At 42.9% G+C, this 27,171-nt stretch overlaps 1 protein-coding gene across 3 annotated transcripts in view; it reads left to right on the top strand.

Annotated features, from left to right (window-relative positions):
- LOC135202574 (stomatin-like protein 1) overlaps positions 1-27,171 on the top strand; it is a 453,302-nt gene that overhangs the window by 215,043 nt on the left and 211,088 nt on the right. For all 3 annotated transcript variants that reach the window (XM_064232076.1, XM_064232073.1, XM_064232075.1), the window contains one exon: positions 9,851-9,949. In XM_064232076.1, the coding sequence (XP_064088146.1) occupies positions 9,851-9,949 (99 nt within the window). The remainder of the gene's footprint in view (positions 1-9,850; positions 9,950-27,171) is intronic.

Genomic DNA, 27,171 nt, shown 5'->3' with positions numbered 1-27,171 from the left:
TTAGGATATCACCTAGTGTAGTTTATTGTCTACTCAATCCAGATTACTTAATTCTCTTTTAAGGGTATGCACATGATAGCCTAGAGTACTAAAACTATTCTTAAGTACACAGGCTATATAAAAGGAAAGAGTCTGTAGCCATTTATCTTATCCGAAGGTCTTTGGCATAAACTTATGCTACTGCCTAGGTCTATAAGAGGACAAGTCTTTAAATGTTGCCTGAATTCAGGTTACTACCTAATCCTGGTTATTTTAGTTCACCCTTAAGGATATATAATCCTAGGTTATAGGCTACAAACAATATGTATTGAAGTCTAGGTCACTTATTCTCACTGAATCAATGTAGATTGTAGGTTTTTGCCTAGTAGGCTATTGCAGACATTGTTATCTGAAAGGATTATCTATATTAATTATAATAATAAAAATAATTGTGGAACATTTACTTAGATAAAACTTCTAAATAGAATGATAAATTCTTCAAAACAATTTGTGCTTTTACAAATAACTATCAGAAATTGTGAGAAGCGCCAATGTGTACTCGCAAAAACACCAGTTTACAGCTTTTCACACACAACTGAATCATTATTCCTCAGTCTAAATATAAAATGTTTAACTGGAACTTAGAATTATGCACTTAGCTTTCAACTTAGATGTTTCCATGATCTTCTGTAATGAAATAACAGAAGTGAAGATCCTAAATAACATAGCACTGGTTTCAGCACACTTTATACTTACGACCAAAAGAAAGTAATGGCCTCTTGGTCTGTTTCTTGGTTGAATGAAAGCAATATGACAGTGCATATGTGCAAATCCACTTCTTGCATGTTTTGATGTAGGTAAACTAGGTTCAGCATTCGCTGAGGATAAGAGAAAGTGCCCTCTCATCCAAGTTCATTCATACTTTATCCCCGTCTGATGATGTTTATCATTATGACACAATACCCGGCCACAAGACCAGCTAAGAAAATTCTTTGACATTTGTCTGGTCACCATGGAGCTTTGAATAGACCACGGAAAGGTAACTCTTTGAGGATGAGACAGTGACTACACAATACATGGAAAATTTGTTTAAAACTTCCCTGACCATGCTGGATGGAGGGAAGGCACACACATCCAGGTTTGACCAGTCCTGGAGCATGGCATCTGTGACCAATGCCAGATGGTCTGAGGCTGGAGAACAATACATTAGGAGGCGATGATTCCTCGATGTTGCAAATAGGTCTATTGATGGCTTTCCTCACAGTTTCCACAGGTCGGTGCATACCTGTGGATTCAGCTTCCACTCCGTAAGTAGAACTTGTCTGCAGCAACTTAGTTCGTCTGTTAGGACATTCAGCTTGCCCTGGATGAATTGCATAACAATCTTGGTGTGATTTCCCTGCTTCCAGAGAAAGAGATCCTTTTGCTGCTTTGTAAAGGGCGAAGGTGTGAGTACCTCCCCATTTCCTGAAGTAGGACAGAATGGCCATGTTGTCCGAATGGACTGCTCCTGTCTTGTTCAAGGTCACTGCTGCAAACAACTGGAGGCCTAAATGTATCGCCTTCAGTTCCCATACATTGAAGTGGAGTTTCCTCCTGGGACCATGTCCCAGAAACTTCCATGTCCTCCAGAGGACCTCCCCAACTCAGATCCAATGCTTCTGATAGCCACCACTAAAGGTCCCTCTTGATTCCTGCCAGACTTAAACATTTGTTGGCCGAACAGGACGGGAGAGAGAGGAAGCTTCGAACTGTCTGAAGGCATAAGTCAATTCTGTTGGGATACAGAAAAGCCTGAAAATTCAAAAAATCGATCGTCATCCCTAAATAGAGAATTACTGTGGTTGGAACTAGTTGCGACTTTGGTAGGCTGATCAGTAAGCCCAAATTTTGGGGCCCAAATTTTGGGGAAGTAGAAGTATCTTTTGAAGGTCCTCTAGGCACTTTTCTCTTGGGGGAAGTGTAAAAGCCAATTGTCCAAATACAGGCAGATGTTGATGCCCATGAGATGGAGCCACTTCACCAGAGGGGCGAGAACACGAGTAAATACTTGAGGAGCTGTAGAGATCCCAAAACTGAAAGACTCTGCCTTGGAACATGAACCTCATTAACTTCCTGGAGCCCAGATGTACAGGGACATACTGATTGGTTTGTTTCCATTCTGAATTTCATTTTCTGAATTAAGAAATTCAGAGCGCTGATGTCAAGGACAGGTCTCCAGCCCCTGATGACTTGGGGACCACAAACAGACAGCTGTAAATGCCTTCTGTGTTCACATCCTTAACCATCTCTACAGCTCTCTTCCTGAGGAGGGAAGAGACCTCTTCCGACAAGGCCATACCTCTCAGAGCATACAGAGTAGGCTGCCAGTCTGACGGGCGATGAAAGTAAAGGAGGCTTCTCCCTGACACCCAGGACGGGATCCTCACTTGTGAGAGGAAGGCTGAGCGGTAGACTTCTCGACTGGTTTTACTGAGCAAAGGTTTGAACGTAGTCAAGGCTGAAATCTTGTTCTATTGCCTTGAAAGGGCTGCTGTTGAAGAGGGGAGACTGTTCTAGAGCCAAATAAGACTGATTAATGGGACACTTGGTTGACTGTGCCAGGGGATCTTGTATGTATTTTTTCTGAAGGTTCTTAGCTATGTGCTCCACTGTAGCTCGAAGAAAAATATGCAAATGATCCAAGGACCTGAAAAATATTACGAACGAAGTGGTCGAGACCTGTCGAAGTAAACATAGTCTAAGCAAAATAGAAGGCTGACCTGTGTGAGGAATCAATCAGGCTGAAGAAGTTCCCCTGGTAGGAAGCAGCGATTCCCAAGGAAAAAGCTTCTCCAGTAGCGTATGAAAGGCATCTCCTCCAAGAAAGGCAAGAGGTAGGGGAACAGAAGACACCCTTGCCGAGTCCCCTCTTCTCTGAGAGCCATCCACAAAGCTTTCCTTGATGAGGAGGAAAGGACCATCTTTGGATGCTTGGAAGACTCTACAGGCTGATTCCTCATCATAAAAGCCAATGCAGAAGATCAGGTAACCACCACACCTCTCCAATTTCATCCGACGATGGAATTGGAGAGGTGTGGCATAATCAAAGCTAAGTGAAAAAAGCAAGCAAACTCCCCACAGATACATTAATCGTACAAGCTGTCAAAATTTTCCACAGCCACACTTTCCCCTTTACATTACTTTTTACCTGCAGGACAATTGGTTTAACGATATACCGGACGCACAAAACACAACCACGTACTCACCTCTGGCTCCAGATGCTCAGGGCTAGGCTGTGCGGTCCGCTGGATATAGACTAGCCGAGACAAAACCACCGCCGATATTCACAACACAAACCAACGGACCGAGAACCACAAACACACAACAACTTAACAATCCGACAAATCACTGAGCAGAACACCAACAGCTCGAAACAACACGACAACCACACGATTTACCCCAGCACAACAACCCGCCAACACCAACACTGTCCCAACCACCACCCACAGACACCGAAATGCACTACTAACCTTTTCAGCCTCACCACAACCAGACAGACACACGCCCAACAACTTTACAACACCAATATCAATCAAATAACACATCAACTGGCCATCAACGAACAAGACTGCTGCCAAAACCAAGTCTGTGACTTCACCGAACGCCTTACTCTCACGACTCTCGTAACACACTATGCCACTGATATACTACACAACAGAGCGCCACAACAGACACGCTCACGACTGCCATTTAACCACTCCCATTTATTCTCCACCAATCTCTCTCTCTCTCTCTCTCTCTCTCTCTCTCTCTCTCACACACACACACACACACACACACACACACACACACACACACACACACACACACACACACACAACTCTTGGAGACCTTGTCAAATATAAACTACTATCATTACTCCTCCATATTACCTCCACCATTACATTTGACAACGTCTCCTTACACTCGCAACATCCACACTAAGTTGCCTTTCACAACACCCAAGGATGCTCAGATGCAGGCCCCCTGGATCTTGTTTGAGGACCCTCATACATTCTTTCAGTTACATTGCCATTCACTTCAAGCAAACCACTTTCATTCACACTCCCATTATCTCCCTCACTACCATTCTCCCAAATCCCATTCACTACTTCATCGATATCTTCTAACTCTGGTTCCAACATCTCCCCTATTTTGGCTACCAAGCCACTCAGTTCGTCCATACTTCTGCCAAACTCCCGCAAAGACTTTTCCATCCTATCAACTACCTCCTTACTACTTGGTTTCCTTCTTACTGAAGTCTCATTTGTCCCTGTCAACTCAAACCCACATACACTACAAGTATCATTCATTCCCTCAAAGTCATCCGTAGCACATGCCTTATCAACCCCTCTATCATGCAGTTCACGTTTCTCCCTTTCATTCCCTTTCCTTACCTTCTTCCGCTTTCAACCAACACTAGCTGCCGATCTCCCAGACCAATTTGCTCACTGATGCTCGGCCCACATTTACTCACTCTCAACCACTCACTCATTGCATTCTCCCGAACATACTGTCACATACCAGAGGACCCACCCAACTGAATCCCCTTAACACCTAATTTCCCAAATTCCCAACCTGACTCGTCCTCTTTCGCCTACACACTCACCACATGACCTTCCATTCCACATTCAGCAAATTTTGCCCGCTGCTCTTTACACATCCTAGCATAATGCCCCTTCTTCCCGCAATTATCGCAAACCTCAGTCACACGGATACCTTGACATCCACTTGCTATATGCCCTACTTGCCCACACCTGTAACATTTAATATCCCTATGTTTCTTACACTCGCTCACTAAATACCTGTTTGCCCACACCTGAAGCAGGCTCTCAATGCCCACCGACATTCATTCTTCCTGTGGTCCTATGCCTTTCCAAATCTTGTAAAACCACCTGTTTTGCTCTTTCGTTTCATGACTAACTGACCCTACTCTTCCAATGCTTGCACTCCGATCTCTTTTAGGGCTAACCATACTTACGTTAGTGGCTCTAACACTCCTATCAACCACTCGCTCTGCCATTCGCCTTGGCCCCTCTAAAACTGCGCCATTTGCCTTGGCCCTTCTAAAACTGCCTCCCTATAGGTCTTAAACTCTGGTATAACCTCAGCTACTTCAGTCCTAACACTAACACTTCTACTCTCTTTCATACACCCATCCAACTCATAATCCTCTATCATTTCCAAAATTTCGTTCCATGTCAACCTTTCATTCGTCCATCGCATTTTCTCCTTACATTTCAGATTTACAAACTCATACACACTCTCAGGCACAGTTACCAACAACTTCCTCACTAACTCTTTACACTCAAAATCCCTTCGTCCCCAAACTTTTTCCTGGCTAATGTTTCCAACCTGCACACATACATCGACAACGACTAACCAACATTCATTCTTACCTCATCAAAACCATGTTTTCTCCTATATCTAACACTGCTCCTTATCCTCTTTGCCTGTTCCACAATCTTGGCTTTCACACTCTCATAAGGCACATTCACACTCATCATTACCCCATACATACAACAAAAATGTCAAAAGCTACCCAACTCTCTTGTTATCCCCATACTTTGCCTCACAATACTTCTCATATTCCTTAAAAAAAGTCCCTGATGTCCCTACTACCATATTCCTCGTATTGTGCACATCTAGGTATCTCTCTCATATATACAGCCTTTCATACTTCCTGCTCACTCTCACTCTCACTTTCGCTTCTTCCATTCTGATCCTTCTTAACCTCGTCCGAATACAATGAATCAACTTCCATACTAACATCCATGCTCTTGATTACGCTCTTCTTACCCTTCTTTCTACCTACCTGTTTCCACTCACCACTATCTAAATCACTCTCAGCCCTTTCCCAATGTATTCAGTCCTAGTCTAATCCTGTCCGTCATCCGTACTAGCCTTCTTTCCCTTAGTCTTCTTCCTTTCCTCACCCCCTTCTTATTCTTGTCCTCAGGTTTATCCTTATCCTGTGTCTTTCCCTTCTTTCCCTTACCTATCACAACCAAATCACCTTTGTCACTTGTAGTGTCATCCACTCGCTCTCCCACTTTCTTGACCATTCCTGGCCTATCACAAGACCCAGTAGGCCTACCTCCTACAGCCCCCTCTCCCATGAATCCCTTCATCATTTCCTGCATCACCTCTTGCACTGCATTCATCATTAGTCCCAATTTTTCACCCATTTTCTCAACCATTCTCTCTTCCGCTCCTTTCACTTCTTCTTTCATATCCACTTTCGCACTCCTTAGCATTCCTCTCATTTCCTCTAACTTGCTCTTCAGCTCCTCACCCTCTACCCTCAACCTCTCATTCTCCACTTCCAATTGTCCTCTCACTTCCCTCTCCAACCTCAACTCTTCCTTCAGCCTCTCCACCTCACTTAATCCTTCCATCCCAAATTTTCTCACCACTCACACACTAGTCTAGACCAATCGTCCTGCAGCTGCCACACCAGCAGTCCCTGTTCAGGCGCCAAAAATTCTCTGTGGCGGAATCACAGATTCGTTATTCGTACAAGCTGACGAAATTTCCCACAGCCACACTTTTTACTTGCAGGACAATTAGTTTAAGATATAGCGGACACAAAACAACCACATACTCACCTCTGGCTCCAGATACTCAGGGCTAGGCTGTGCTGTCCACTGGATATGGTTAGCTGAGACACAACCACCGCTGATAATCACAACACAAACCAACCGACCGAGAATCATAAACCCACAACAACTTAACAACCCGACAAATCACTGAGCAGAACACCAACAGCTCGAAACAACACGACAACCACACGATTTACCCCAGCACAACAACCCGCCAACACCAACACTGCCCCAACCACCGAAATGCACTACCAACCTCTTCAACCTCACCATAACCAGTCAGACACACGGACAACAACTTTACAACAACAAAATCAATCAAATAACACATCAACGGACAAGACTGCTTCCAAAACCAACGTTGTGACTTCACCGAAGCCTTACTCTCATGACTGGTAACACACTATGCCACTGATATACTACACAACAGAGCACCACAACAGACACCCTCACGACTGCCATTTAACCACTCCCATTTATTCTTCAACCAATCTCTCTCTCTCTCTCTCTCTCTCTCTCTCTCTCTCTCACTTCTCACACTACACACACACACACACACACACACATTCAAACAACCCTTGGAGACATTGTCAAATATAAACTACTATCATTACTCCGCCATAGAGGGAGCCAAGTCTGAGGGATCCTGTGCCATTGCAGGAGGATTCTCAAAAGTCCCAAAATGTTGCTAAGTTGAAGCTGAATGGGCTCCAACAAAGGGTCAAGAATCATAGTAGTGGATGAAAACGGTGAGACAAACTGAGGTGGTGGCACCAGAAGCCTGACATCTAGTGCTAAACAGACAGGAGATGGCACCCACTCAGACATTGGATGCACAGACACTGGTGGATGCTTGGACACAACTGGATGCTTGGTCACTACTGGATGCTCGGACACTACTGGGCACTCAGAAACTTGTGGACACTTTGACACCAAGAGTCTCCTAGAGGATGACACAGTATAGACTAATAGACCAAATTTCTGGTCTATTCTGGCTTTGAGACTGGTGATGGCACTGGGGTCATAAGCATGGGAGCCAGGTAACGGAGTAAGTGTAAAAGGCAGTTACAGGTGAAGAAGCAACAAGTAAATTGGGTACACATGATTTGGGAGATACTTGGCTAGCTAAATCCTAGTTTTGGTTCTAGCAGCCACTTTCCTCTTCCTGTCTCTCTCAAGTCTGTCAAAATGTGCCCTAAACATTTTTCATTTCCCCTGATCCCAGTCCCTACGCTCATCACAAGTCAGATTAATTGAACTAATTTGTCCTCTACAACTGGTACAAATCATATGTGAATTGTATGAGGCTTTCTTCATTCTAGTTTTGCAGCTTCTGCTACAAAACCAGATAGTAATAGAAGTAATAGTCAGACATGGTCCAAAAAATGTCTTAATTCAAATTGAAAATCTAATCTAACTATAAATGCAGGCAGTCCCTGGTTATAGAACTCGGGTATCGGCAATCCGGTTTTATGGGGCTTGTATAGCACCATAAAATAAGCAATTTATGGCGCTATAACAGGCAGAGTTTCGGTTATCGGTGCCATTATGGTACCTATGGCGCTGATAACGATAACTAGGGATAGTGCGAAAGCTACCAACAGATAGAATACTTCACCAAAGCAGCGGTCAGACACAACCGTCCAGTGAAAATACAAAATTAAGCTGCTCAAACCACTGAAGTTCAGTTGTTGACTGACAAAAACAAATTGAGGTCTTCAGCTGTGTTTTACCTATCCTTCCCAGAAAATTGGTGGGGTAATTACCTACACTAAAACAATAGAAGTACTACCGCAAATTTCAAAATTTAAGTCGTCACAGGAGTTGAAACATTGGCTATGTATGTACGTAATTACTTGGGTAAGTTACCTATATGAAACAGTAATTTAATGTTAGTTACTGTGAATATATGTATATTACACTTATTCTACAGCAGTATACTATTTTGTTTTTTCCCTTGCCTCACCTTATTGTAGTATTCTTTGGCAGAAAGGAGGGTATGAAAGTTGCTAAGATTCTGTGATTTTATGCGACTAAAACTTTAAGAAAGCAGGCAAATTACACTTCATTGTTTCTGTAAATAACTTGTATAGTAAAATAAACTTTCTTGTAAGTAGGAGTAGTCATAGGATGACAGCAACTTGGGAATGTAATGCTATGTAATGATTCCTGCATTCAGTACTACTTACCCTTGACTAGCTTTCTACATTTGCCAGTTTGGTCAGAGTGACCAACCTTAGCTCCTAGGCCTGTTTGCTCTAAGTAGCAATACACTATGTAGTTGAGTTTGGGGTTATTCTCGTAGAAGATAAAAATGTTGGATGTATGCCCTATCGATTTTACCATACCACTCTGCTTGGTTTAGAAGTCATACTGCAATTTGGCTGTAATCTTTAACTGGTCATTTACTTACTACTGCATATCATTATGACTGTAATCTTTAACTGGGCATTTACTTACTACTGCATATTATTAAAAGTATAGTACAGATGTTGTACAGATGAAGTAACATTTTAAACATTTGTATATCTATGCCCCAAGTGTTGGTATTATACTTGTTTAAATGACCAGTCCCTGGTCAGAACAGCTTAACATAAAAAGAGGAAGTCTTTGGGTACAACAGAAAATGCAAATGATCAATAAAGCAGAAAGAATATTGCTGCTGAAGGGGTAAAATTCTTTCAGAATTTAGTTGAAATTTTCACTGAATTGATGGGATGGCCTACCTGCAAAGGGTCATTCCTTGCACTCCTTTGGTATCCTCATACAACACGTAGGAAGATAATACTTTGGCATATTACTACCTTAAATTCATTGTTGTTATAGTAGCTATGAAAAATACAAATTAATTAAAAATATATTTTATTGACACAAACAATTCTGCACACTTAATGTAATTCTTAATCATGTAAGTAGTACCCACTTAATCATTAAAATAACACCTCAGCTCTCCTGTTTGCTAGTCTATTTGTACTGATACTTTTGCTTTGCAATTGCTAGTTTATTATTTTGTTTGAATATTTAAACTCAGAAATTATTATATGCTTTACAATAGTCTTTCACATTTGTGACATATTCTATGAGGAATAATACTTACAGTATATGTCAATACTTTCTACCTGGGAGCTAGTGGATTTTTCCAAAAGCTATTTGAACGTAAAGATTAAGCCTTATTAGGAATTTTCCCTCTTCCAAATTGTGTTTATTTAAAAAAAAAATGAATATTCATGTCATGCAATGTCTTCCAGGGAGACTGAACGTGATCGTCCTTCCATTGCTTCAAAGATTCAGAAAGAGCTAAATTTGAGAGTTTTAGAATGGGGCATTGAAATTGGAGATGTATCATTGTAAGTACTGTATAACCTTTTATGTTCATAAAATATACAAACCTCATACCTACTTCACTTGTGCTAAATGCTTTAGATATTAAAGATACAAAAACCTATGTTTGCTTTTATGAAACAAAAATAACTGAAGTGTCACTACATTCTTCAGACCCCCTTGTACATGTTATACATCCTGGGAAGGTGGTGTGTTGGCTGGGAATCAAGCCATTAACTGAACATGAAGACAGTCTTATCTCTGATATTAGTTAACCAAGATGTTTGCAGCTGTGGTGTAATGATCATTTGATATAAGTTTGTTGTTCACTGCTTTAGCAATCTATGTTGCAGACTATAGATGTCTGCTCTCATGCACACTACCCTTTATATCTTCATTCACACATTTTTCAATAAAGTTGTGGTAGAGTTCTGATACTGTATTTACTTTTTATAGGATATACAGATAGTAGTTTGAAGTATGACCTGAAGAGGAAAAGGGTGTCTATTTTGACAATTATGAGCCCACCATCTTTTAAACTCTTCAGTTTACTTCGCTCACTGGGCTAATTACGTATATGCAGTTTTTTGTTAGACTTATTCTCCAATCTGCTCATTAAGATTAACAAACCAGTTTTGACTGTTGACCCCTGTTTTTGTTGGGAATGGGTACCAGCCACTGCCCCCCCCCGTGAATAGCTAGGAAGTGAGAGAGAGTAGACAGGATATTAGGAAGAAGAAAGAGGAAAAAAGACAGAGAGAGAGAGAGAGAGAGAGAGAGAAAGAGAGAGAGAGACCGTACCTTACCTTACAAACCTTACATTTTGTTCGGGTTGCTCCAGGTCCCTCAGTGTGAGGCACCTCTAATGTCTACCAGAGAATTGCTAATGCATCTTCCAGTATATTTTGCATCTTCCAATCTTGGATGGTCTGGGATGCAGCTTAGATATTTGTCAAGCTTATTCTTAAGCACATCTACGCTCACTACTGATATATTCCTCAGATGGGCTGGCAACGCATTGAATAGATGCTGCATTGTCGGTGCTGGTGCGCAGTGGATTAATGTCCTTTGTGCTTTCCTTAGTTTTCCTGGTATAGTTTTGGACACTATTAATCTACCTCTGCTTGCTCTTTCTGATATTTTTAGCTCCATGATGTTTTTGGCAATTCCTTTTATCTGTTTCCATGTCTGTATTATCATGTAGCATTCTCTTCTCCTTTATAGACTATATAATTTTAAAAACTGTAGTCTTTCCTAGTAGTCAAGATCCTTAACTTCTTCAATTCTAGCTGTAAAGGACCTTTGTAAACTCTCTATTTGTACAATATCCTTTTGGTAGTGTAGGTACTATCATATTGCAATATTCAAGTTGTCTACGAACATACGTTTTATAAAGCATAATCATGTGTTCAGCTTTTCTTGTTTTGAAGTGCCGTAACAACATTCCCATTTTTGCTTTGCATTTTCCCGATAGAATTGCTATTTGATCATTGCATAACATGTTCCTATTCAACATTACACTAAGGTCTTTAACTGCTTCCTTATTAGTCTGTCTCGTTATTAGGTCCCTTATATGCATATAGCTTTCCTTTTCTATCTCCATAATTTATTGATTCAAATTTATCAGAGTTAAACACCATCCTATTTTACCTCTGCCCATACATATACTTTGTTAAGGTCTCTTTGTAGTGAGTTCCTATCTTCATCACAAGTAATTTCTCTACTTATTCTTGTGTCATCGGTGAAACTACTCACTGCCGAGTCCTTAACATTACTTTGCCTTAATAATATTGCAAGGGGCTTTGTGATAGAATGAACTACTTTCTTTAATAAAAAAGCAGGGACACCATCAGACCCAGCTGCTGATCCATTTTTAATTTCATTAATAGCCTGCACAATATTGGCTTCATTAATATCTATGTCTGATAAATATTCACTATTTTCATCCCTTATTTCTGTATCATTATCTTCATTATCAATTCTAGGGGCAAATTCTCTCTTATATCTTTCTGCTAATATGTTGCATATTTCCTTTTTTTCATTCATTAATCTCCCTTCATTTCTTAGATGGCCTATTTCTATTACGTATTCTTTTATTCATCTTTTTCACAAATGAGTGCAATAGTTTGGGGTTTTGGTTGATATTTACTAGGGTTTTTTCTTCCAAGTCCTGTTTTTCATTTTCTTTTGATTGTATAATCTTTTGTTCTGCATTTTCTATCTTACTTTTTAGTTCCATCACTTTCCATGCATTCTTTTCTTTTGCAAGACCTTTTTTCCACTTTCTGATTTTCTGGAACAAGTTCCTTGTTTCTTGGTATGCATGACTGGTGTTTACTTTTCTTCTTCGGTATATACTTATCCACTATTTTCTCTAATATTTTATATAATATATCTGTATTTACCTGTATATCATCACTTACGAATATGTTATCCCAATCTTTGTTTAATCCTTCATTTATTTCTGACCATTTTATATTTTTACTGTAGAAAGTATTTTCCATATCCTTCCCACTTTTTCATCTCTTGCTTATCTCTGTTTTCACTTGCTTTGGAATGGACTGTTAATTCTATGACATTATGATCTGAAATACTAGCATTATAAACTGTTATTTCTTTAACAAAATTCACCTCGTTCACAAACTAGGTCTAAAGTATTTTCCTTTCTTGTTGGCAGGTGATTTAGTTGTTGAATGTTGTATTCTAGTAGCATATCTAATAGCTTTTCTAATTGCCTCTTATCTTCTGCACTACTATTACTCTCTGTTTTATAAGTATAAATAGAACCACAATCTTTAACTTTCCAATCTACGAAAGGAAAGTTAAAGTCTCCGGATAGGAGAATAGTCCAGTCTTTGTGATTTCTACATATATCATCCAATTTTTCTATTATTGTATCGAACTCTTTAGTATTAAGGGGTCTATATATTACTATATTCATTAATTTTTCATATTCAAATTCTACCGCTATTAGTTCACATTCTGAGTTACTATATTTCCCATATATTTTTCCTTGTTTTATGTCTTTCCAATATATCGCAGTCCCACCTTGATTCATATTTTTTTCTATCTGATCTATAAGTTTGGAACCCCTTTATCTGATCATCATTACCAGTCTCTTGGGAATACTAGGTTTCACTTATATTCATTATATCTATTTACTTTTCAATTTGGGTTAGTTCTCTAAGAACTTCATTTTTCTTTTACTCGTAACTAAACCCTGCGCATTCATCACTCTGATGGTTTGCATGTTATCCCCTTCATTAATATGGGTAATAATAAGGATTTTCCCATGTCTCTTTCCTGTTCTGGTATGTTGTTCTTTTCTTCATTTCCAGAAATTCTGACATTAAAAAATCCAACTTTTCTAATATATTTGATCTTCCTTCATCATAATTATTCATTTTGTGTATGAATCTGCATTTTTCTCTGTATCTGCACCATCCCCTGGCATCGTATATACAGTTCTTGTTTCTTGCACTGTATCTTGGAGCTGATGCTTGCATTCTCGTTGCTGACATTCCATAGCACTGTGATGGCTTGTTTTTTTCCTTCACCTCATGTTCTTTGTTCCTCTCTTTATTGGTTTCTTTTTTATTTTAGATTTTATTATTTAACTGATTTTGATTCATGGCTACAGGGTGCATATATTTACATTTTTTGTTGAACTTACATCCTTTTCCTTTTAAGCTTTGCATATTTTTGGATGGAGAGAGAGAGAGAGAGAGAGAGAGAGAGAGAGAGAGAGAGAGAGAGAGAGAGAGAGAGAGAGAGAGTTTATCAGTTGTCATCCAGAATTATCCCAAGCAGTGCTGGGTCAGTCAGCTAGTGCTTATAACCCATATAATAATGCTTAAAATGGCCAATTTATTTTTCTGGGCTCAGCCTGTGTCGCTCTGTGAAATGTCCCTTTAGCACACATTTCTAAGGTATAAATATTGCTATAATACCAGAGAAAAAAGCTAATATGGAAATGCCAGAGTATTCTGGCTCGCTCACCTTATTTAAGGTGTCGGTATGGTTTCTGGGGCGAGTGAAACCACTACCAGAGGTCCTTTGCCATTTAGATTCATCCTTCTTCAATATCCCTCATCTACAGAGGAGCCGATCTAAGGCCCACTACCCGCTACCGTTACGGCTAGCGCCTCTGACGTCATTTCCTTTCGATAGCGCGACCCACACCACACGTGTTTTTTCTTCTCTGTGTTGTGTTTTTCGTAGATTTCTTTATCCATCGTCATGGAACGTCAAGCTGTTTGCTGCATCCAAGTTAAGTGCTGCTATTAATGGTTGACATTATTTAGGGGCTGCCCTGGGCACGTTTAACCGAATTATTTAGGTTTTTATAAGACGGTGTCCCATGCGGCACCGTCCCCACGCTGCCATTCTCGGCTCGCTCCCGTGTGTTACTTTGTTTCATGTCCCATTTGGTCCCCTATACCATTTGGGCTCGATTCTTTGTTTAGCAGTACATTCCTATGATTTCAGTGATGCATTTATTGACGTTTTGTTATTTTATCCACACGGGGGATGTTGTCAGAGCTCGCGCTCAGCTCGTAGCCTAAGTCGTTTCCTTTCAGCTCAGAATTTCATGCATGCATGTTTCTTTTAGTTGTCAGGTTACCTCTTCGTTAGGTGCCCTTACCGAAGGACCCTGGTTCTTCTCCCTTTGTCCTCAAGCCACCCTGGCTGCCTGCCCCGTGTTTTGTTGTCACGGCATATAGGCTAGCTGCTTAAAGTCGCCAGGCTTGACCATCCTTCCCGGTTGGCTCGGCCCAGCTTCTCCAGGACATTACTCTTTCTCTACCATCTAATTTTTCTTCCTTTCCCCCCGTGTTAGGATAGGATGTTTATTTTATATGTCACATGTTCTCTGAGACGGCTTTGGTTGGCCTATAGGCCTCCTTCAATCGCCTGGCCTTTCTCACCGCGTGGATGATCACCCGGCCGAGAGAGTTCCAGGCGACCACGTAAGAGCCACCCCGCGTCGGCCCTTCCAGTCCCTCTCCCCCCACCTTGGGGGGAGGTTCGCTCGCTCATGCTGTCTCAGGCAGCCGATCCGAGCACCCTCCCTTCCCCCCTCTCTCGAGGGGGACAGGGGAGGTGGCTGGAGGGCTCTCGATGAGCAGGCCAGCTTCCCTGCCACGCTCCCCAGTAGAGTAGGGGGGAGCCATGCTCGGCCGAGCCTCAGTTGGCCACCAGGCTCGGTTAAGCTCGGCTCTTCTCGGCTCTCGGGTTGCGTTCTCCTACCGGCGCAGCCAGGTCTGCCTTAGGTTGGTGAACTGTGGTGGAGGCTCCGGCCTCCCTATAAGGGTACGCTTGTTACATGCATGTTATTACATATAATGACATCCATTACCTTTAGTTTAGTTTATTGGCGGAGTCCCACAACCCCGCCAGGGATCATCTCCCAACTTATTCTAGTTTCAAGTTCCTCTACGGCGGAGTTATCAAACTCCGCCATTTTATTTTGGTCTCCTCCTGCTCCTCAACCAGTGTTTGTTCAGACTACTCCTCGCTCCAGCGTATGGAATAGGTAGTTATCCTGATTCAGTTATTACATTGTTCTCCAGCATCGCCGGAAACACACTGTTTCAAGCGGTTCTACCAATCCTGTCGGATGCCTCACCACAATACACGGCCGAAGAGCAGGTAGAGACTGGACCGTGCTACTTATTAACACCGGAGCACTCCGGCGTCATGACATATCACAACCACGGACCTAGTCCGGAAGGTTAAGTGGTGATACTCATGTATCATTTCACTTGCAGGTCACCCATTGTATGGAGTCTGGCTGCAATGCCGTACTTCAAGACCCCTGTGGGCACGAGGTCTGCCGGACCCACACCACCTGCGCGATCCGTTTCAACGAGTCCCTGGTATGGCACCATGAGAGTTGCCTTATATGCTATGAGCTCGTAGACCAAGTTTCCTCTGAGGTAGGTGGTGTTTCGGAGTCTGCACAGTAATACAATGAGTACCAATGACAGCTATATCCTTTTGATATGTCCGTTAAGTTAAAGTTACAGTTTAATCTAAGTAGTCTTAAGTGTTAACGCTAACCCTCTCTTTCAGGGCGCCCAAGCGGTCCGAGAGACTGCTCTAGCCACCCTGAAGGCCTGGGTTGGTGGGTTTGGCCGTAATGTCACCAAGGGCCAACCTTACATCCTCTCCAAGGAGATGGCCACTCTCATCTTCCCCGGGCGGGAAGAGTATGTCATACGTGGACCCCGAAGTGGCAGCTCCCCTGATCGCTTCCATCCAAGAGAAAGTCTCTCAGCCCTCGGATGAGGCTGCTACGCAGGAGGTCGCGAAGGAAGTAGCTGCCTTGGACCTAGACGTCGAGCCCATGGCTGTTGAGGGCATGGGCACAGGTAAGAATGTTTGTGAGGCAGGTACTGTAGGGGCTCAAGGGTTTTCCTTGAGTCCATCTAGAGCTTCTTCCCCTTCAACTTCAACCTCTTTCCAGGGATTCACCAGGGGACTTCAGTCGGTCAGACCGAAGTCCACCTTGGCAATCCCTAAAGTCAAAGGCAAGCGAGACTAAAATGCTGCAGAAGTCCCTGTCGAAGAGGTCAGGTACCAGCCTTGCCCGTAAGTCTCCGGCTCACCATCCTGGAGCTGACAAGGCTAAGCTGACTTCTTACTCTAAAAGGTCGAGGACTAAGTCTTCTAAGGAGAGGGCTCAGCGCTCCTCCTCCGACTCTGATGCATCCACCTCAAAAGGAGCCAGACCCAGGACTCCTAAGGAGAAGGTAGAACCTTCCCCCTTTGAACCTGACACCTTCTCTGCAAATATTTCAGCGAATATTATGCAGCAGATGGGCAGCATGGTCGGGAACTTGGTACAATCCAAGTTCCAGGAGATGTTTGTTCAATTGTCATCTTCCCTAGAGGAGTCAGGGCAGTCTATCCGGGCTATCTCGGACAGATTGGTTACCCAGGAGAACCTTATTGCAGGTCTCCGGGAAAATGCATTGACAGGACTTCCACAGTCCGGCCTGGCAGCTCAGAGCTTGCTAATGCCGGACTCGTCTACCCTTCCTTCCTTTACTCCGAACAACCCTTGGAGGGTAGCTTCATATGCTCCCTTTGTGGACGGCATGCTGACAATTGAGGGCTGCGGAACTCGAAGTTTTGAGGACTTCGAGTTCCATCCGCAAGGATTACAGCCCCCCTTCATAGGCTATGTCCGCCTCACAGAAGCAGCTATGAGGAGGGAAGACAAGGTCCCGAAAGAGACGGTAATTCTTTCCCGGGATCAGGCGCAGCAGGCATGGTTGCGTATCCTGGAGGAGTGGCAGTGCACCAATACCAGGGTTACAGTATTTAAGAGCCCCTTCACGATCTTCACCGTGGACGAGGACACACCCATCCCGTTCACGTCGAAGGTGGCAGAATTGACTCTGCAAGCAGCAATGAAGGACGAGCCCATGCCCCAGCTCCGGGAGACAGAACCGACTTCCCTCCTGCTCCCCGGAACTGATGATCACTGGGTAGATCTTCTGGCCACCTTTTCGGTGGGTAAGCTAAAGCCGGACTGCGCCATCACTCTATTTAGCGAGAGATTGCCTAGGCTGTCAGAGAACCTCATTCAGACTGAGTATGATGTCAGGATGAGGCTTTGCAGGTCCCTCAACTCGCTAGTTATGACAGAAGTATCGGCTCTAATCTACGGAGAAGAGCCGTTATTCAAGATCATTGCCAAGTCACTTTTGTACTCTGCCATGTGACTTGTATGATTTCGTCATAGCTAGACGAAATTGCAGGAAACATGTGCTGGCGGAGGCCACGATCCGCCATGAGCCTAACAAGCTTTTAGCCTCATCCATTTGGGGCTCTGGCCTCTTCCCGGCCTCGGTAGTGAATGAAGTTCACTGCGAGGCGGTCAGGTTCAATCAGAGTCTAAGGGTTCGCTGGGGACTTGTCTCCAAACGGAAACCGGAGTCCGCTGGATCGGATCCCAAGTCGAAGAAGAAGCCTAGTAAATTCCAGCCCTTCCAGGCTCCTCAACAACAGACTCTGGTACAGGCGGTTCCGGTATCTCAAGTACCGCAACCTTCTACTTCTAAGACGCAGCCACAATAGCAGTTTGTGCTGCTGACACAATCGCCGCAACAGGCACAGGCTTCAACCTCCTACACTGTCTCCCCTGCCTACAACCCAGTGTTTTAAAGCCAGTCCTTTCAAACCTTCAACAGGTTTGGCAGAGGTAGCAGAGCTAGAGGCGCCTTCCGTCAACAGGGGTGGCGGAAGAGCCACCAACCAAGGCAAGGGTTCCCGAGGAGGACGTGGTGCACGCCCTTCCTCAAACCAGTGAGAATCCCCAGGTAGGAGGGAGGCTGTTCCTCTTTTGTCACCGTTGGAGGTTCAGCAAGTGGGCCCAAAGCATTGTGTCCAAAGGTCTAGGATGGAGTTGGCTCAAAGGCGCCCTCCATCCAACACCTTTTATCAGGAACCAACAGCGGAATTGGTAGAGTACTCTCAGGAACTCCTTCAAAAAGGAGTAGTGTCAAGAGTCAAGCATTTAAAATTTCAAGGTCGCTTGTTCAGCGTGCCAAAGAAAGGCTCAAACAAGCAAAGAATAATTCTAGACTTGTCCCGTCTGAACTTATTCATTCATTGCGACAAGTTCCGGATGCTGACCGTTTTGCAGGTGCGGACCTTACTTCCCCATGGGGCTGTCACCACCTCTATAGATCTTACAGATGCCTACTATCATGTTCCAGTAGCAAGACACTTCCGCCCGTTTCTAGGCTTCAGACTAGGAAAGCAGGCCTATTCCTTCAAAGTAATGCCATCGGGCTCAACATAGCCCCCAGGATATTTACAAAACTGGCAGAGACAGTTGTTCAAGAACTAAGGTCTCAAGGAATAATGCTAGTAGCTTATCTGGACGATTGGCTCATGTGGGCCACAAGCATCAAAGCATGTCGCAAAGCAACGGTCAAAGTAATCCGGTTTCTGGAACATCTAGGCTTCCAGATAAACAGAACCAAGTCCCGGCTAACACCAGAGTCCCGCTTCCAGTGGCTAGGGATTCAATGGGACTTAAACTCCCACACTCTATCAATTCCGCCGTTGAAAAGGAGAGAAATAGCCAAAGCAACCAGACAATTTTTCAAGTTCAAACAGACGTCCCGGAGGAACCAAGAAAGAATCTTAGGTTCTCTCCAATTTGCTTCAGTAACGGACATTCTTCTGAAAGCCAGACTACAGGACATAAACCGGGTTTGGCGTTCAAGAGCAAACAAGAGATCCCGGGACAAACTAGCACCTATCCCGGCGATCTTACGGAAGAGACTCCGCCCGTGGACGGAGATCAAGAATTTGTCGAAGACAGTTCCGCTCCAATTCCCTCCGCCAGCCTTAGTGATCAACACAGATGCATCACTAAGCGGCTGGGGCGGTTACTCACAGTACGAAAAGGTACAGGGAACCTGGTCCCTACCATTCCGCCAGCTTCATATCAATGTACTGGAAGCTATGGCAGTGTTCCTCACCCTGAAAAAGCTTCATCCACCCAAGAAATCTCATATCAAGCTGGTGCTGGACAGTGCAGTAGTAGTACACTGCATCAACAGGGAAGGCTCCAAGTCGAGCCACGTGAACCATGTCATGATAGCCATATTTTCACTAGCAGACAGGAACAAATGGCACCTGTCCGCCACTCATCTAGTGGGCGTAAGAAACGTGGTAGCGGGTGCGCTATCACGTTCAGTTCTGCTGGAGTCGGAGTGGTCCCTGGACAAGGAGTCATTCAGTTGGGTATGTCAACTAGTACCGGGGCTTCAGGTAGATCTCTTCGCCACCGAGTCGAACCACAAACTCCCTTGTTATGTGGCCCCCAACCTGGACCCTCTGGCTTATGCCACGGACACTATGGCTATAGATTGGAATGTGTGGAAGAAGATTTATCTCTTTCCTCCAGTGAATCTTCTCTTGAAAGTCCTAAACAAACTCAGGACGTTCAAAGGCCACATTGCTCTAATAGCCCCCAATTGGCCCAAGAGCAATTGGTTCCCACTTCTACTGGAATTGGGACTCCGACCTCAACGGATTCCCAATCCCAAACTATCACAACTAGTGCAAACGCGGACTGTGTTCGCTTCCTCAGGAATTCAGAAAGCCCTAACTTTATGGACTTCATGAAGTTTGCAGCACAAAGGGATGCTAATATCGATCCCCAGAACATCTTATTCTTAGAGTCTGATAAATGTGAATCGACCTTGCGTCAATACAATTCAGCAGTTAAAAAACTAGCTGTATTCTTGAGGGACTCTAATGCACAAACCATGACCACAAATCTGGCCATATCCTTTTTCAGAACACTATTTGAGTAAGGTTTAGCAGCTAGCACTATTACTACAACTAAGTCTGCCCTTAAGAAGATCTTCCAGTTTGGATTCAAAATAGATCTAACAGATTCATATTTTTCATCTATCCCCAAGGCCTGCGCTAGACTCAGACCATCCGAGAGGCCCAAGTCTGTGTCATGGTTCTTAAATGATGTCATTAAATTGGCCTCAGACACTAATAATGACTCATGTGACTATATAGTTCTCCTAAGGGAAACATTATTCCTAATAAGTCTGGCCTCAGGAGCCAGAATTTCCGAACTGTCGGCTCTATCTAGAGAATCAGGTCATATAGAGTTTCTGCCTTCAGGAGAAGTGTTACTTTCTCCAGATCGCCAATTTCTAGCTAAGAATAAGGACCCACTGGATAGTTGGGCCCCATGGAAAATTCTCCCACTTCCACAGGACCCGTCCTTATGTCCAGTTACTTCACTAAAAGCATATCTAAGTAGAACTGCCCTGATATCTTCAGGCCCTCTGTTCATTAGGGAAAAGGGAGGCACCATTTCCTTAAAAGGAATTAGACAACAGATTTTATACTTTATAAAACAAGCTAACCCGCAGTCCTTCCCACGGGTACATGATGTTAGGGCAGTAGCTATCTCTATTAATTATTTTCAACACATGAATTTTGATGATCTGTAGAAGTACACAGGCTGGAAATCTCCGACAGTATTCAAATGCCATTATCTTAAGTCCTTAGAAGCCCTTAAATTTCCAGCAGTGGCAGCCGGAAACACAGTTTCCCCTGACACTGCTTAATTTAGTAGTGTGTAGTTTACTTTATATCTCTCTTTCCTACCTGCCTCGCTAGCATTCTTGCCGTAGCTCAGTCGTCAATGTAGTCGTATTGTACCTTGGATGCCACATATTGTATATACTTGTGATATTTCCTTTTGTTTTGTATCTAGGATTAGTCACAATTTGCATTGAAGCCTTACTATGTACTCTTAAGTAACTGTTATGTTTTGTATATTGTATTAGCATTAAGGTTCCAATAGCTCTGTTGTTACTTGTTCTGTAACCTTATATTTAGATTATAGCAATTAACCTTAATTGATTTTGATTATCCTATAATTTTACTTGTGTGCTTCCTTTTTCCAAACTTGTATGGCCATTTCTCTGGTACTATTTCACGGAGCGACACAGGGTGAGCCCAGAAAAGGGATTTTGACGAAGGAAAAATCTATTTCTGGGCAAGGACCTGTGTCGCCCAGTGAAATCCCACCCTTTCTTGGCCCAAGCTTGGGTGCTATCTGCAGGAATGACGTCAGAGGCGCTAGCTGTAACGGTAGCGGGTAGTGGGCCTTAGATCGGCTCCTCTGTAGATGAGGGATATTGAAGAAGGATGAATCTAAATGGCAAAAGACCTCTGATAGTGGTTTCACTCGCCCCAGAAACCATACTGACACCTTAAATAAGGTGAGCGAGCCAGAATACTCTGGCATTTCCATATTAGCTTTTTTCTCTGGTATTATAGCAATATTTATACCTTAGAAATGTGTGCTAAAGGGACATTTCACTGGGCGACACAGGTCCTTGCCCAGAAATAGATATTTCCTTTTTCAAAATCCCTTTGTTAGTTCAAACTCAAGAAAAACCCACTGAAAATGCTTATACCTGGTTTTTTAATAGTTTTATCACAAAAAGTGCATTCAATTATGAAACTGATATGAAAATACAGTAATTTGTGGATATTTCTCATAGCAAAATACCGTAAATATGCAAATTTCCCATGAATAATAGGTAGATATGGTCCATAGAGAAATCCGTGAATAAGTGAGTTCATGAATGTCGAGAACGCAAATACTGTATTCCTGAATAACAACCACCCCGTACACTTGGAGACTTCTTCATAAGAAACTTTTCTGAATCTAACGATGTAGGAAGGTAGGAAGTCCCCGGGGTTACATCAGGTTTGGGTTAAGTCGTTCCAGACTTAAGGTGCTTGCCTCATGGTGCTGTTAACCTGCTTTACGGCTCTGTAACCCGCACTTACAGCCCTGTTGCTATTTATTCCCATTATAATTATGATGATTCAGGTTTAGGTGATTTTCAGCTTACAGTGCCCTACCGGGAATGGAACCCCGCTGTAACCCTGGAAAAGGCAGTCCCTGGTAATCAGCAGGGGTTCCATTGTGACAGCTTGATGATAAGCAAAACTCGCTGATAACTAAAAATCGGTGGTTTTCAGCGCTTATTGGTGGCAATAATGGTATATTGGTGCCGATAACTGGTTAATGGTGCCGATGTTACAGATGTATCGCCACCAGTAATCGATTATCGGCACCGATAACCAGAAATTGGCACATTTCAGTAATTTTCAGCACTAGACAAGCCCATAAAACCTGATTGCTGATAACTGGGGAGTGCCTGTACTCGCTTTTAAATGCCATGGAAATTAGGAAAGGAGGGCCCGGTCTGTTTTCATGAGGGAAACTAAAATAATTCTCTGCCCATATAGAGAGTGGTTGTTAATGTTAGGGTTAGGATAAATAAGGACATCTGGGATGTTTGCTGTGACCCCTAGGTAAACCTCGAGTGCTTGAACCAGGCATAATATTTTATCGAAAATACTGAGTTCTCTTATCAGAAAAGGGGATTTTCCCTTTAAAATTTTCTCATTTTTGGCCAGGAGACAACAATAAATGAAAACTATGTGTATGAGTGATGAAACGTTGGCTCTGCCTAAGAGAGCCCAAGAGTTTGCTAGTCCGAGGTCCTGATGTCAAAGCAGTCCGTTAGACTGCCTTTTGAATCATATGAGTTGTACAGGCAGTCACTGGTTATCAGCGGGGAGTTCCGTTCCTGGGGGTGTCAATAAGCAAAAACCACCATTAATCAAAACTCAGCGATTTATGGTGCTTATGGCTCCACTGTTAGGTATGTTATATTGCCATAAGTCTATTATTGGTGCCGATAACCAGATAGTATATCGTGGATCACCAATAACCGAGTCTGCCAATAACTGGGGACTGCCTGTAGTTGTATTGGGCCCACTGAACTGAGGGGATGACAGGAGTCTAAGAACCTTAATTTCTGTATAAAAATCAATGATGTATTAGGATCAATTCTAAACCATAACGTAAGGGTTCCGACAGTGCTGCCTTATATGCCATGATTGTTGGGATAGCAAGGCACTGACCTCAGAAGATGTATGATAAAATTTAAAACGGTCTCAACAAACGGGGCTCTCTGCATAGAGGTAATTTAACCACATTTTCCATATGGGCTGGTATGTCAGATAGATGTATGCATGTAGTTTTTGCACTAGGTACTAGCAGCGTTAGGTAAATAATCTTCATGGTAGACTAGATTTACAAAATCCACACAAGAAGTTCATAGTTCAGAAAGAAGGGTGCACAGACTATTCCCGCTCCTTGGTCTGGGATAGAACAGCAGATGGTAATAGAATCTAATCTCTCGTGCATGTCAAAGAAAAAGGAACCAATGATTATTTGGTTTATTTGGGGTTACTAAGTAAGCAGTTCCACTGACACAAGTAGAGTGTTTAAAACCTTCAAAATATGAAACAATGGAGGATAAAGGTACTATACCATCCTCCATTCATTCCAGTCTTGTAGGAATGCATCTCTTGCTATTGCCTTAATGTACAGGTTCAAGAGACATACACACACACACTGGAAGTTAGTGGTTCTCGCATGCAGCAAACAGGTCCACTTGTGGGTGTGGAAGCATGTTGGCAATTACTGACTTGAGAGGGACTGAGCATGAGCCCAACCTCATGATAGAAGACACTGCTTTGTATTGTCTAGGACTGACAAAATGTGGGTCTCTTGGAGGTTTCAATTTTCTGAGAAGGAATGACAGCCTACGGCTCCAGGAAGCTGATATGACACTTCCTCAGAATGGGTGACCATCTTCCTTCAATATGACGATCCTCTCAATGGCCTCCCCAACCTGTCAAGGAGGATTATGATATTTTTATGGTAAGATTAAATTCTATGTATACTTACCAAGTGATTACTACATATCTATAGTTTCACTACACCACGGCAGCTAGAATTTGAAATTCGCGGTAGCGCTCTATTGTTTTTGGTTAGGTGACTAACCTGCCACCACCGGGGAAGCGTGGAATCAACCCAGTGAACAAAGGCAGTTGTTTTATGCCTTTCTTCCATGTGAGGGGAAGAGGGAGGGCTCTGATTATGCAATCATTTGGTAAGTACTATACATAAAATTTCATTTTATCATAAAAATATAATTTTTATGTACGCAACTTACCTAGTGATTACATAGCAGAATCTCACATTGTTGGAGGTGGGATGCATGGATATACAAGATTACAATTATGTATTGCTAGCTTTGTGTTAAAATGCTTGCTGGTAAGAGAGTTAAGCAGATAATTACTGCCTCTGGATGGCGATCATCTTAACTTGTAGAGACATGGTGGTATAGCCAGGGGTCGTCTTCTGCTACAGTGGGATACGTTGCAGCTAAGGAAAGTCCACGGCAGGCAAGGCTGCACAATACGGTACAATGCCCCTGCCCAGGGCTCAGTACCAAACACATTGCATACACCAGAGGAATTACAGTCGCCAACACTAAAAATTAAATACTAACACCAAACCACTAAAAAGGATTAGTGGGTACTCCAAGTAACTAGTATCCCCAGGCTCCCCTTGTGACTCGACAACTTTCATCAAGGCAAAGAGAACAAAGGGTAGGAAGAAAAGACTACCTATACACCCTTACCCAATACCATGCCAGCCGCTAAAATGGTCCCAAGGTGCTGCAATTATTATAAATGGTCGTGATATTACGCAAGTAATGGGACACAAACACTGACTTGCATTTCCAATATGTTGCTTGAACTATCCATGCCAGAGAGAGATTACATTTAAAAGAGAGAGAAGTAGCAACCGCTCTCACTTCATGAGCTTTCACTTTCACAGTCTTAAGGTTGGAATCATTAATCTGCAAGTGAGCTCCCACTATGAGGTCCCTCAGAAAAAATGCCTATGTGTTATTGGAAAGGAGCCATGAAAAGTTTTTAACTGAACAACACAGGTGATCAGAATTGCCACGAATATCCTTTGTATAACGAAGATAATACTTTAAGGCTCTGACTGGACATAAGGTCCTTTCTTCTTCTCCCGGGCCTATTAAATCTGAAAGATTTTTAATTTTGAAGGAATGCAGCCATGGTTCAGAAGGCAACTCATCTTTTGCTAGGAAACCTAGAGGAAATGAACATACAGCATTACCTTGAGAAAAGCTGACATTCTTATCTTTTGGCATTGGATAAGGCAATTAGAAATAGGGCTTTTCTTGTGAGGTCTGAAAGATGCAGAACAGAGAGGCTCAAAACGTGGTTCTGAGAGCCATTTGAGTACCACATCCAGGTTCCAAGATAAAATTTTACCCTTTTTTTTTTTTGCTTTGTCATGTCTAAGGATCTGATCAGATCTGAGAGTTCTTTGCTGGCAGAGAGCTCTACATATACTTCTTTCCCACTGTCATCACAACATTAAGGAGTTGGTTGCCTGATGCGTCTTGTCCACTGCCTTCTATCAAAGGCATCATCCTCCACCAAACCTCTTCTCCCCATATCTTCCTTCACTTAATCTCACCATCTAATTCTCTGTCTCCCTCTCGATCTTCTTCCTCTAACAGGTTCCTCCCAAGCCCTCTTCACTCCCTCCTCATCATCCATCCTCAACACATGCTCATACCATCTCAATCGTGACTCTCTTATGACCCCTGTAGTCTTTACTAAGCCTGCCCTTCTTATTTCATCATTTTCCAATCTCTCAAGCAGCGATATTCCCATAATCCACCTAAGCATTCTCATCTCTGTTCTCTCAAGCTTCACTTCCTCTTTTCTTCTTAGAGCTCATGTTTCCCCTCCATACATTAACACTGGTCTCATCATTTGTGTTATAGATCTTGACTTTTAGCTTGGTTCGCATTTTCTTATCACATACTACTCCAGCTACCTCTCCATTTCCCCAATGCAGTTTTTATCCTATACCCATGTGGTTAAATATGTACAGAGTTTAGCATAGCCCTGAATCCTTTAATGGTGGATGTAGAAAAGCCCCTTGAGGATCCTAAATATAACAAAAAATCTGCTATTTCTGCTATAAGTTTTAGTAGAACAGGTGTTATTTCTCCTACACCAGGACTGAAAGACTGCCCACTTTGCTTGATATACTCTATTGGACGATAGTCTTCTGCAATATGCAATAGCTTCTGCAGCTGGTCTTGAAAAGCCTTTGGCTCACAGGAGTTCCCTGACAGTCTGAATGCGGTCAGAGTGAGGGTGGACGGTCCTTGGTGAAGATGTCTGAAATGGGGTTCTCTGAGCAGACTGGTCTTTTTTGGTAACAAGTCTGCGAGTAATTCCAAGAGATCCAGAAACCACTCCTGAGCTGGCCAGTAAGGAGCAATTAGCGTCATCGTTTAGTTTTGGTGAGATCGGAACTTGTTGATGACCTCTCTCACCATCTTGAAAGGTGTACAGGTCTGACCAGTTTATCAGCATCGTATCTGTTGCCCATATGAGAGGATCTGGGGCTGGTGAGCAGTAAAGGGGGAGGCGATGATTATTGGTTGTGGCAAAAAGATCCAGTACCAGTTTGCCCCACAACTTCCAAAGGTCGAGACACACTAGAGGATCTAGCATCAACTCTATGGGGAGGACTTGCTTCCGGCAGATCAGTTCATCTACCAACACATTGAATTTGCCTTGAATAAACCTCGTTAAAATTGATGTACAGAGTGAACAAGTGGGTACCCCCCGTTTCCTTATATAGAACAGAGCTGTTGTCAGAGTGGACTGTGATTACTTTGTTGCTGACCTCTGTAGAAAAGGCTCTCAATCCCCAGTGGATGGCTATTAACTCCTTTACATTTATGTGCCAGCT

Source organism: Macrobrachium nipponense, chromosome 30 (assembly GCF_015104395.2).
Source record: "Macrobrachium nipponense isolate FS-2020 chromosome 30, ASM1510439v2, whole genome shotgun sequence".
Taxonomy (NCBI): Eukaryota; Metazoa; Arthropoda; class Malacostraca; order Decapoda; family Palaemonidae; genus Macrobrachium; species Macrobrachium nipponense.
Note: the sequence above shows the minus strand (reverse complement) of the source record. Positions and strands in the feature narration are given on the sequence as shown.